Genomic DNA, 11,955 nt, shown 5'->3' with positions numbered 1-11,955 from the left:
GGTACATTATAAAACAGTATGCAATAATAAAGTATTTTGTAATTTAATTCAAATTATTAAACGTATGCCACCTTATTGGGATAATAAATCCCTCCCTACACCTACCCCAACTCTAGCCAATATTTATTGTCAATTTTTCAATTATCTCTTATTTTTTATTGAAAATAAAGGCTTTTCTGATGTAATGGGATTTGAAAAGGGAGAAAAAAGGTCAGCAAAAGTCAGATTCAAACTCGATCAATAAATTAACCAATAATTTACCATTTATTCATAAGCTGAAAAATAATAATTAAATAATAAGCATTTTCTAAGTGCTTAAGAATAAATGTTCATCTTTTGATTATTGCTGATGCCTCTAATAAGTAAATTGTACTCAAAAGTCTGTAAAATGATTGGCATTAACTAAATGACATAAATGTATGTAAAATTACAAAAAAATTATCAGTAAACAATACAATAATAAAACTGTCAGATGATAAAATGGTCAAATGACTGGCAACAATAGCTTCCTCCTTATTATAACACTGTTATTTTACAAGTGTTTCCTGAATTATTATGATCAAACACATTTACTGTTTAAATAAATGAATAAAACATCAGCAACAGAACATTAAACACTAACAGATCTCTCTAGATCTCAGCATCTTCACTCATTACAAACCAGTCTGACTTTATTTCTTTAATACAAAACTTATTATTGAGAATTAACAGCGGTTTCAGTGTTGCAGTTCAGTTTAACAACACCCAAAGTACACCTGTGAGGAAAGTATATTCAGGTGTTTTAACATGGAATAATAAAGAATAAAGATTCAATATCAGGAGACTCAAACTCCTCCTTGTCAGGTGACACATGAAAGTGAAACTATTACAGCAGGATCTGTTTTGTCATATGAGGAAGTAAACTACGTTAAGAGAGAAAAACACAGTGAGTAACACAATTTCACAATCATCTTTGATAGACAAAATCAATCCTGAGACTGGTTTAAAGTGAAACATTAACATAAAGTACAACATTAAGCAGTTTTAGATATTTTGAAAGTAGTTAAATAGCATTAGAAGAGAAAACTTCTGTAAATCGTCAGATTGCACCTTTACTTTCATTTTAACACAGTGCTTGTCTGAATTTGTTACACTGTTTATGAATAATTTGATTCTGTGTAGATAATGTCAGTATGAAATAGTTTTCATGAGTGCAGGTCATTACTGTGAACTGACTGTTGAGACAGAGCTGGATTTGAGGAAATTAATTTCTGAGATGATTCATAACTCACTCTGTGGATCAACATCTGGATCTGCTTTTAGATGAAACCATGGCCTCCAGAATGAATCTCTTTAAAAAACATGAAACAAAGAAAAAGACAGTCAAGAGGTGAGAGAACTTAAAATGTTTCGCATTTTTAATGCTTAGAAACAATAAATGTATACTACAATAGCATTTTCATGTTCAGTCAGATTCAGGAGGTGAGTCAGATTTACTTGAACACATCGATGTGTCTGTGAGGAAAAAACAACTGATGGATCTTTCAAAAATGTCTATAATGCATGAATGAAAAAAGCACATGGGGCAGATTCATTTTATTTATATGAAAATAATACTTTAATCTTTTAACTCTCAAGTCACAACAGACTACTCAAGTGAAATATCAACATTAATGGGAGTTTGAAACAGTAAATGTGTTTCTGTCAGAGCAGTGTGAGATTTTCAGAAACAGTTTGTATTGCTGTTATATTTCAGTCTGTGGCAGAATCAATCTCCTGAACCCAGCTGTGTGTCCATGAAGAGTGACCAGTCAATGCATCGTCCAGTTAATTTCAGTTTGGGAGAATCATCTGCTGATCTGAGGTGTTGTTTAGTTTACAGTATAAGAAATATATGATATTCATTCATTTACTGATGTGCATTAAAAACATTAGTATATTTACAAAAATGTTCAATATTTGTTTAACTACAGTCAAAAACATAAAGGACCAGAATCACAAACAGCAAAGAAGAACTTAGACTCCATTTTCAAGGTTGGTTTTGTGTGTGTCCATCCCAAAACAATAATCCTCTGGGTAAAATTATAAAAAAATTATCTGTAAAATCGTCTCTGGAATAGTCACATTTACTTCCCTACCCAAAAAAAGTATTAAGAAACTGAGAAATCTGTAAAATTTTCTCTTTAATAGTCATATTTACTTTCTAACACACGTAAGATATTAGGTTACTAAAGTAGAGAAGATGAATCCATATGTAACCTGACTGCTGCACAAAGATGAACATCAATCTAGCAAACAGACAATCCAGTCAAACTCCCTCTTTTAACCTCAGTATCTGTAGACGCTGATGTTTGAGCATACAGTGGAAGTTATTATCAGATGTGAATAATTCAGTGATGTTTATAAGTATTCATGCTCTAACTCTTGTGTATTGATCCTTTGGTTCACCTTCTCTGTGACTGAATGGAGGTTTATTGTTTGAATATTTACTATGATTTCAGGAGCTTGAGCACAAAATCATTTCTGAGTTAAAGAGTTTTAAGAGACTACTGAGTCCAGATTACCCAGAATGCTCTGAAAGAGACCATTATGATGATGAGGGTCATAACAGAGTCAGAGAGGGGCTTCTGAAGATCACACTGCTCATCCTGAGGAAGATGAACCAGACAGACCTCGCTAACACACTACAGACCAGTAAGAGCTCTGGATCAGCAGATTATAGCCTGTGTTTTTATGATCAACCTTCTGTCTTCAGTCACTAATGTTCCTGAATGTCACGACACATCTAACATATCAAACCTAAAAATACATTTCTAAAATATTGCTCTGCCGATAACAACAGTTATTTCCTTTGCTCAGAACTGATGCCTGTGTATCAACAAAAACTCAAATCCAGACTCCAGGACAAATATCAGAGAATCAGTGAAGGAATGTCCAATCATGGAGACTCAACACGTCTGAATGAGATCTACACAGAGCTCTACATCACAGAGGGAGGCAGTGGAGAGGTCAATAATGAACATGAGGTGAGACAGATTGAGACAGTGTCCAGGAGACCAGAGACACAGGAAACACCAATCAACTGCAATGACATCTTTAAACCCTCACCTGGACAAGACAAACCCATCAGGACTGTGCTGACTAAAGGAGTCGCTGGAATTGGAAAAACAGTCTCTGTGCAGAAGTTCATTCTGGACTGGGCTGAAGGAAAAACCAATCAGGATGTTCATTTCATATTTCCACTTCCTTTCAGGGAGCTGAATTTAATACAGAAAAATCTCAGTCTTGTGGATCTTCTAAACCACCTTCACACAGAATCCAAAGAATTTAAGTCGTCAGATTATGAAGACTACAAAGTCATGTTCATATTTGATGGTCTGGATGAGTGTCGACTACGTCTAGATTTCCAAAACAATCGGAGCTTGTCTGATGTAACAGAATCAGCCTCAGTGGATGTGCTGCTGACCAACCTCATCAAGGGGAATCTACTTCCTTCTGCTCTCCTCTGGATCACCTCTCGACCAGCAGCAGCCAATCAGATCCCTCCTGAGTGTGTCCACCAGGTCACAGAGGTACGAGGATTCAACGACCCTCAGAAGGAGGAATATTTCAGGAAGAGAATAAATGATCAGAGTCTGGCTGATAGAGTCGTCACACACATCCGATCATCAAGAAGTCTGTTCATCATGTGTCACATACCAGTCTTCTGCTGGATTTCAGCCGCTGTTCTAGAGAGGATGATGGGTAAAGCAGAGAGAGCAGAGATTCCCAAGACTCTCACACAAATGTTCACACACTTCCTGATCTTTCAGACCAAACTGAAGACACAGAAGTATGATGGGAAATATGAAATCAATCCTGATCAGGCTAGAAAGACTATTCTGTCTCTAGGAAAACTAGCTTTTGAACAGCTGGAAAAAGGGAACCTGATCTTCTATGAGGAGGACCTGAAAGAGAGCGGCATTGATGTCAGAGAAGTGTCAGTGTACTCAGGAGTTTGTACCCAGATCTTCAGAGAGGAGTTTGGACTGCAGCTGGGGAAGGTGTACAGCTTTGTTCATCTGAGTATTCAGGAGTTTCTTGCTGCTTTATTCAAGCTGCTGTCCTTTTCTGAACAAAACACAGGACTGAGGAATGAGTTCAGGTCACCAATGACCAGTTTACTGAAGAGAGAAGTGGACAAGGCCTTACAGAGTGAGAACGGACACTGGGACCTTTTCCTCCGGTTCCTTCTAGGTCTCTCACTAGAGTCTAATCAGACTCTCTTACAAGGCCTCCTGAGAAAGACAGTAAGCAGCTCTGATATCAATCAGGAAACAGCTGAATACATTAAACAGAAGATCAGAGAGAATCCCTCTCCAGAGAAATCCATCAATCTGTTCCACTGTCTGAATGAACTGAATGATCGCTCACTAGAGCAGGAAGTCCAGACATACCTGAGCAGAGGATATGTCTATGGAGCCTGTTGTCTCTCTGGAGTCTCTCTGTCTGCTGCTCAGTGGTCGGCTCTGGTGTTTGTGTTGTTGAACTCAGAAGAAGAGCTGGATGAGTTTAAACTGAGTAAATATGATCGATCAGAAGAATGTCTCCTGAAGCTGCTGCCAGTGATCAAAGCATCTAGAAAGGCTGAGTGAGTATTTTACATTGTCTTTGTTTTATTGGCATTGTTTTATACGGTATAGGTTTGTGTTTCTCTGTGTTACTGTATATTTTAAGGTCTTTCTTATTTGACACTCAGCTATCATCATAAAGCGCTCTACTAATGACCTGATGAGTTGAATCAAGTGTTTGATTAGAGAGATTTGTCTAATCTGTGCAAAGTCAATATGCCATTAGGAACAGGGTTGTGACTCTCTGATATTATAAATATTGGAATTGGGATCATTACCAATCACTTAAGAAAAAAAAAACTTAAATTCAATCTAATAATTCATAAGTTATTAGCAGAGGTGGAAAGAGTAATAAAATATGCTACTCAAGTAAAAGTACTGGTCCCAAAAATCTACTCTAAAAGTAAAAAGTGACTCATTTAAAATTTTACTCTGAGTAAAATTTAGCGAGTAATTATTATTATTTTTTTTTTTGAACAGCAGTGCTGTGTGGGGGATTCTAGTGTTATTCAAAAAAAACAAAAAAACAAGGGGATATAATTCTCAACCTGGTTGTTTTTATTTGAGGAAACAACTTTACAAATTAAAGTGCAATAAAAACAAATAAATGAGATACAATAAATTTTTAATTTATTAAAATTTATCACAATCACTGAATGTTGCATAAACTGTGAATTCAGTAGAGCAGGGGCTCCCAACCTTGTTTTACTGCGGGGCCCCCTCCTTCTCTGTTCAATTTTGCAAGGTCCCCCTATGCCAGACATGTCCTCTTATTTATTATTATCTTATTTATTTATTTACTTCCGCAGTAAAGAGAAAAGTATTTATTTTTAAGTCTTTTTTATTAACCAAAACATTTGTTTTGCCTTACTATTCTTCTACTGCATCTTATAAAAAAAAATTAAAATAAAAAAAAATTAAATTAAAACTTTAAATGTACCTTATAACCTTTAAAGAAAACCTCTGCTAAATTCTAACTTTTTCAAATTATATATACAGATTTAAAGCACCTGAATTCCTTACTGAAGACATTCTTTACAACTTCAGAGTACTTTTTCTTAAATAAGTGAACCTGCCTTACCAAACAGGACAGGGAGATGCCAAAAGACCACTAAACCTATCCCTTTGAACTTGACTGACTGAATATCTACTGTTTCCATTAAAAAATTAACATACGAATTCAAACTTTGATAGCTGTTTTTGTTGTTGTTGTTTATTAAATATTATTACTCAATAAATAAAAATGTAAACTATGTATATTTTAAATAATGTATTTAATAATAAGTGTTTAGTATTAAGAAGCGTGCCTGTGTTCGTGATGGTGATTTTAGTTAACGTTACATTGTTCCGCCTTTAGATGGCGACAAGAGACTGTTTTATGAGTGAACAGTTAAAAGTGACTTTGGGATTTTAAACTGAAAATTTAAGCGGAAGTTATGTTTAGCTTCAGCAACAGTTTGCCACAGCGAATAAATGGACTGAGCAGCAAAATCACCTTTAACAGAAGAATGGATGTTAATATTTTCTTCAGTAAACTTTTAAACTAATGTCATATGATCGTGAATATGAATAATGAATCAGATGCAGGTTCGTTAATCACTTGCTCAGTCCATCTCTCTCTCTCATAATACTCAAACATGATACAGTGAGGTTTTAATACAGTAATCATAGGCTTTTAATGAAGCAACTCAACTTTCCTTCGTTACTAGTTCTAAACTGACGTTTTGGAATTAGTGAGATTTGTAATATTACTTGCATATCATTGCTCTTTTGTTGATTCTGATTGCTTTCATTTTCCTCATTTGTAAGTCGCTTTGGATGAAAACGTCTGCTAAATGACTAAATGTAAATGTACTGCTGCACAATAAACGGGCTGAATACAAATTAAAATATGGTTCAGGTTTAAGACTCAAGTCATTTTGGGGAATATTTATGGGAATATTTGGGTCCTATTTGTTGAGTCAAATCTGAATTAATTTAATTTTGAGTCTGAAGTCTATTAAAATAGGACTTGATTCTGAGTCTCTCTCAGTTCCTGGTTTAATAATTGATATCTATGATATGTATTACATCTGTGTTTATCAGCAATTATTGGACACATGAGTCAAGCACTAATAACTCATCTTTAGTTTTTCTGTTTATTCTCTGCAGTCTTTCCGGCTGTCCTATTACACAGAAAGGTGCTGCTCTGATTTCTGCTCAACTGGAGGATCCACACTGTAAACTGGAGAAACTACTGTGAGTCTCATCACATCTCAGTAACTATAAGGTTTGGAGTAAAAAGTAAAAACTCAGATGTGTTTTCTGTAGCAGTGGTTTTGTTTGCTGCCCTTTCACCCCCAGTTCAAACCCTTTTTAAATAAATGTATAAATAATTAATAAATAAAAATTATTAAATTAGCATCTTATTAATTAAAGACTCACCAGTATGGGGCAATAGTTCTACAATATTGATATAAATAATTCAACTAAAGTAATATGTTTTACATTATATCTAAGTTAATTATTGTCTAAAATAACCCCTTCAGCAATGATTGTACCATATTCTGCTTTGATCAAATAATTTACTTTTATTAACTGAGTACACTGTAAAATGGATTTATTAACTCCTTCAGCTCTGCGGCATATTTTATATTTTTTACTGATTTTGTCATCCCTGAATTCAAAAGAGCACCGACTCACATACATTGGAGTAAACTGATAAAAATGGTCTCATTTCAAAGTAATTTTTTAACATATTCTTTTAACACATGGGTGCAATAATTACTCTTTTTTGATTGCATTTTTTCATAATTTTTTGATAAACACAAATAAAAGATCAAATTTTTTATAATTTTTTAAATTAAGTTTTTATTTGAATGGCTATTATTTAAGATCTGTTTGGTCTAGGAAAGCTTGGAAAGTTTCTTTTGATTCCACTTTCTGCCAGTAAACGGAAACAAAATTAATTATTATTATTATTATTATTATTATTATTAATATAATTTTACTGAGATTTAATTGAAGGGAGGCAGTTTGTCCTCTAGGGGTCTCCATTCTGCAAGATAAGGCATCCCTGAATTAAAAAGTGTCCTATTCCCACATACATTGGGCTAAATGGATAAAAATTTTCTCATTTTACACAAAACAACTTAAATTTTAACACATGGGTGGAATAATTCATAGTTATTATAGTATTTGTTGATAAACCATAGTGTCCTAACTCTGATCAAGATCGCGGTGAGCGCTAGGGGCCGGTGTCCAGTTCATGAGCAGTGCGTCCTCCTCCCTCGTGTTTGGAAAGACATAAATCGAGATCGGATTGGTCTAGGAGTTTGATCTGTGTCTCTTTGGACAGATCTGATTGGGAGCTTTTCAGACCTATGACACAATACGTGATGACGTAATCACCAGTCAACATAAACGTGTTAAGGCAAGCTTCATTTGAGTTTGAGCGATATGAATATGAATATAAATATTACTTCATCATCTTCACGAAGGGGGCATTGTTTATGGGGCAAATTCAGACCTTTTATGTAATGTTATGTTATGTTATGTAAAATAAATGGAAAAGTGATGGGATGGACAAGAAAGTTGAAGTTATATGCTTTCAAATGGCATATATGTCTAGTTCACTTCTTCACAATTTATTAATTCTGTTCAATAACTCTGATGAGGGGGGATGCAGAGCTGAAGAGGTTAAAAAACAAACAAACAAAAAAAACAGGAATTTTTCCATCTAAAGAAAAATAAAAAGATTGTGATAGATTCTTACACTGCTTGAAGATCCCATAACTTAAAATGGCTTTATACTATCTTAATTAAAAGATTGTTTATATCTTGTGAGTGATATCATATTACTAAATATGTTGCATTAAAAATATGGTGATTATTTCTTTTTTAACACCAAATACCATCTTTTTTTCAATGCTCCAGTTAAAGCTGAAAACATAAACAAGACCTTTGTTTCAAAATAAAAGCCTGTAATTTTAATGATTCTCATTCGCTACATAAGTCTGTAATAATTTTAAATGTGTCTGTGCATCTTTAGCCCCATTGTAAACTACCACACGAGTCCAAATATAATATGATGTAACATAATCTAGGGCTGGGCAATATATCGAACGATATTGTGAGGCGCGTTTAGTCAATGAAGCCGGTGATTTGATTAGTAGTAAATCTCCATCACGTAGCTCGATATGGCGTAGCTTGTCAGAGATTTACGTCTCTGTGTATCAATTGCCGCTCTAGCGGGAACATGAGCGGCACGCACGTGATGGAGATTTACTACTAATCAAATCACCGGCTTCATTGACTAAACGCGCCTCACAATATCGTTCGATATATTGCCCAGCCCTAACATAATCCAAAATAAAACATATAGATAAATAATTACAAAAATACAAATTGACAATATTTATCAATTTCATGAATAACAGATCTACAAATACTCAGTGGCACCAAGACTTGAATATTTTAATCTGTTTGAAGAGTACTCATTTAAGAGGAAACAGCATTCATAAATGCTACTTTAATAGAGTGATGTCTATTTTCCAAATTTCCCTGCCCTCTCAACCACCTCACAATCTCAAAAACACCAGAGTAATATGTTATACTATAATGTTACTATTAATATTTTAATATTATTGTCTATATAGTACTACACATGGTTTGATGAACGAAAATGATGAACTAGTTCAGTGTCAGGAATCATGTGGGTAAAGTGCATTTCAATTAGTTTCTTAGCTTGTGCTTGTTCTGGCAAGTTGAAATCTCCATAATGCCAATCCTGGTGTATAGAAAAAGTAGTGCTCATACAAACACACAAACAAACACACTCTCACCCTAAAGATTAAACACATTCTCAGAGATCATTCATGTTCTTCACTCTCTACAGACTGTATAACTGCAGTATTGGAGAGGAAGGCTGTGCTGCTCTGATTTCAGCTCTGAGATCAAACCCCTCACACCTGAGACAACTGGATCTGAACGATAATAAACCAGGAGACTCAGGAGTGAAGCTGTTGTCTGCTCTACTGGAGGATCCACACTGTAAACTGGAGACACTATGGTGAGTCGAATCACATCTCAGTAATTATAAGGTTTGGAGTAAAAAGTAAAAGTAAAAAAAAAAAAAAAAAATTTCTGTAGAAGTGGTTGTGTTCGCTGGCCTCTCGCCCTCAGTTCAAACCATTTTAAAATACTTGTAAAAATTAATAAATAATAATTTAATTGGCTTCTTATTAATTGCAATACTTTGCTGGAGCCTTTTTTCAACACCAGCACTTTAGTGTTTGTCTTTAATATCACAGCTACAGTGACTGCTAGAATCTAGAAGTGCTTCTTTCATTACTGCACACCAGTATTAGAGTACAATCGGGCCAAAGACACGTGTCTCCTCAGAGTTATCAGACAAATGAATATTGAATGCAACTTCCAAAGGGAAAATATGGAAATATATGAGGTGGAAAGAACAGCTTTTTATGTCACACTCGAGGTAAAAGACTCACCAGTATAAGGTCTACAATACTGATTAGGCATGGGATGATAACCGGTTTCAAGGTTTACCGCGGTTTGAAAAAGTAACGGTTTCAAAACCGGAAACAAAAAAAGTTATACCGTTCCTACGATATGTGCATTTTCTGTGTCGTCAAAGTGAAAGCGCAGGACTCGCTACTGGGTTGTGTGTGTGTACCTGCAACGCAAACAATGCAGCCCCTCCCCCAGCGGTTAGTGCTGCAGGCGCGTGTCTGTGTTTGTGCACGTGATCCACAGTCAGTGACACTCAGCAGTAATATACAGGGCTCTAGACTAACTTTTTGCACTGGTTGCACTGGTGCGCCTAACTTTTTTTCTTAGGTGCACCAGCACAAAAGTTAGGTGCACCCAAATTTTCAACCGCATCACATTTTACACCGTAGTTTTACAAGTTCACTTTTTTTTTTTTTAATCCCTGTCCATATAGGCAATAATGACTTGTAAATGATTAACTAACAATCTGGTCAATATAAAGTTATTTATTTGAAGCATATTTTTTCCCCCAGTACTTTGCCCTACTTTGTGTAATAACGAAAACATTTCAGTGAAAAAATAAGTCCAAAACTCTCTATTTTAACATTTTGAACAATAGGGCTCTACAATTTTTTTTTTTTTTTTATTCTTGTTTGAATTTTTCTTATAATCAAATGAAAAATAAACCTTTTTAATTTTTGGCAAACATATATATGATTTATAAATAGGAATATATAAACACCTACATTATACTGTACAAAATAATACAGGACTAATATTGTTCTGTTTCATGTTAAACCGTACTTTTATTTTGACAGATTGCCATGAAGTTTATGTGTGTACAGTATGATATGATGCTTTCTCAAATGAAACGGTAAAAGTGACACAGTAGGTTTGGAGATTGAGTTTATCTGTTCATGTGAGATGCAAATGCCAAAAATTTGCGGGAGCGTCACGCGTGCTTCAGTAGCCTATAGGCGTGTAGTTAAAAAAAAAAAATACACGTTTCCACCATTAATACATAGAGGCAAACGGAACATGCAGGATTCTTTTTGCCTTTCAGTTTTCATAGACACTAGTCTATATCGCGATTTGAATTAAGTGACACACCAACTTTTGATTTATCAATCCAGAAATCAACGTATTACGTGGCATTCCTCGCCATAGTAAATTTGTTTTTTATGAATGGAGTCCGCGATCCAGTCCGTGTTTTTGCAGAGGAGGCATTGTAAACGCTTAGACAACGCTTAAACTATTGGGCTGCACGTGTCGCTCCGCCCACATGCCTTCTCATTGGTTGTAGGTAAATTAATAATGTCGAGATAACGTAACTCCCACAACTCATCTCATTGGTGGCAAAGTAATGACGTTGAAAACATGGAGTTAAGGGAAATGAAATAGCAGATAAAATAGCAAAGGAAGTTACTAAAAATAATCAAATTGATTTTACAGTTAGTATTAGTAGAACAGAAATTAAGAGTATTATTAAAAATTAATTAAAGAAACAATGGCAACAATAATGGGAAGAAAATAGGAAAGGACGATGGTTTCATAAGATTCAAAGGAGAGTGGGAGAAATAAGGTGTACAGAGAGGAATAGGCGAGAAGGGACAATAATATCAAGGCTTCAGTTTGGACACACGGGATTAAATGAAACATTACTGAAAATAGGTAAACATGGCACAGGGAAATGTGAATATTGCCGGCATGAAGAAACAGTGGAACACGTCATATTAGAGTGCAGGAAATATGAAACTGAAAGAAGACAATTGACCTTGGAGCGTAATATGGAATTACCCAATATAACCAAAAGAAGGCAGCAGAGGATTTATTATGCAGCTGCCTTTTAAACTCCCTATATTTTTCAAGACGTCGT

General features: G+C 34.9%; 1 protein-coding gene across 1 annotated transcript; it reads left to right on the top strand.

The window, feature by feature from the left end:
- The first annotated feature begins 2,508 nt into the window (after positions 1–2,508).
- LOC141339095 (NLR family CARD domain-containing protein 3-like) lies at positions 2,509–9,643 on the top strand. Its single transcript, XM_073844727.1, has 4 exons — positions 2,509–2,673; positions 2,839–4,609; positions 6,741–6,827; positions 9,466–9,643. Exons 1-4 carry the CDS (start codon positions 2,637–2,639, stop codon positions 9,641–9,643), a joined length of 2,073 nt encoding a protein of 690 aa, XP_073700828.1. The 5' UTR covers positions 2,509–2,636.
- The last annotated feature ends 2,312 nt before the right edge of the window (positions 9,644–11,955 follow it).

Source organism: Garra rufa, chromosome 7 (genome assembly GCF_049309525.1).
Source record: "Garra rufa chromosome 7, GarRuf1.0, whole genome shotgun sequence".
In the NCBI taxonomy this organism is placed as follows: Eukaryota; Metazoa; Chordata; class Actinopteri; order Cypriniformes; family Cyprinidae; genus Garra; species Garra rufa.
This window is presented reverse-complemented; position numbering and strand designations above follow the sequence as displayed.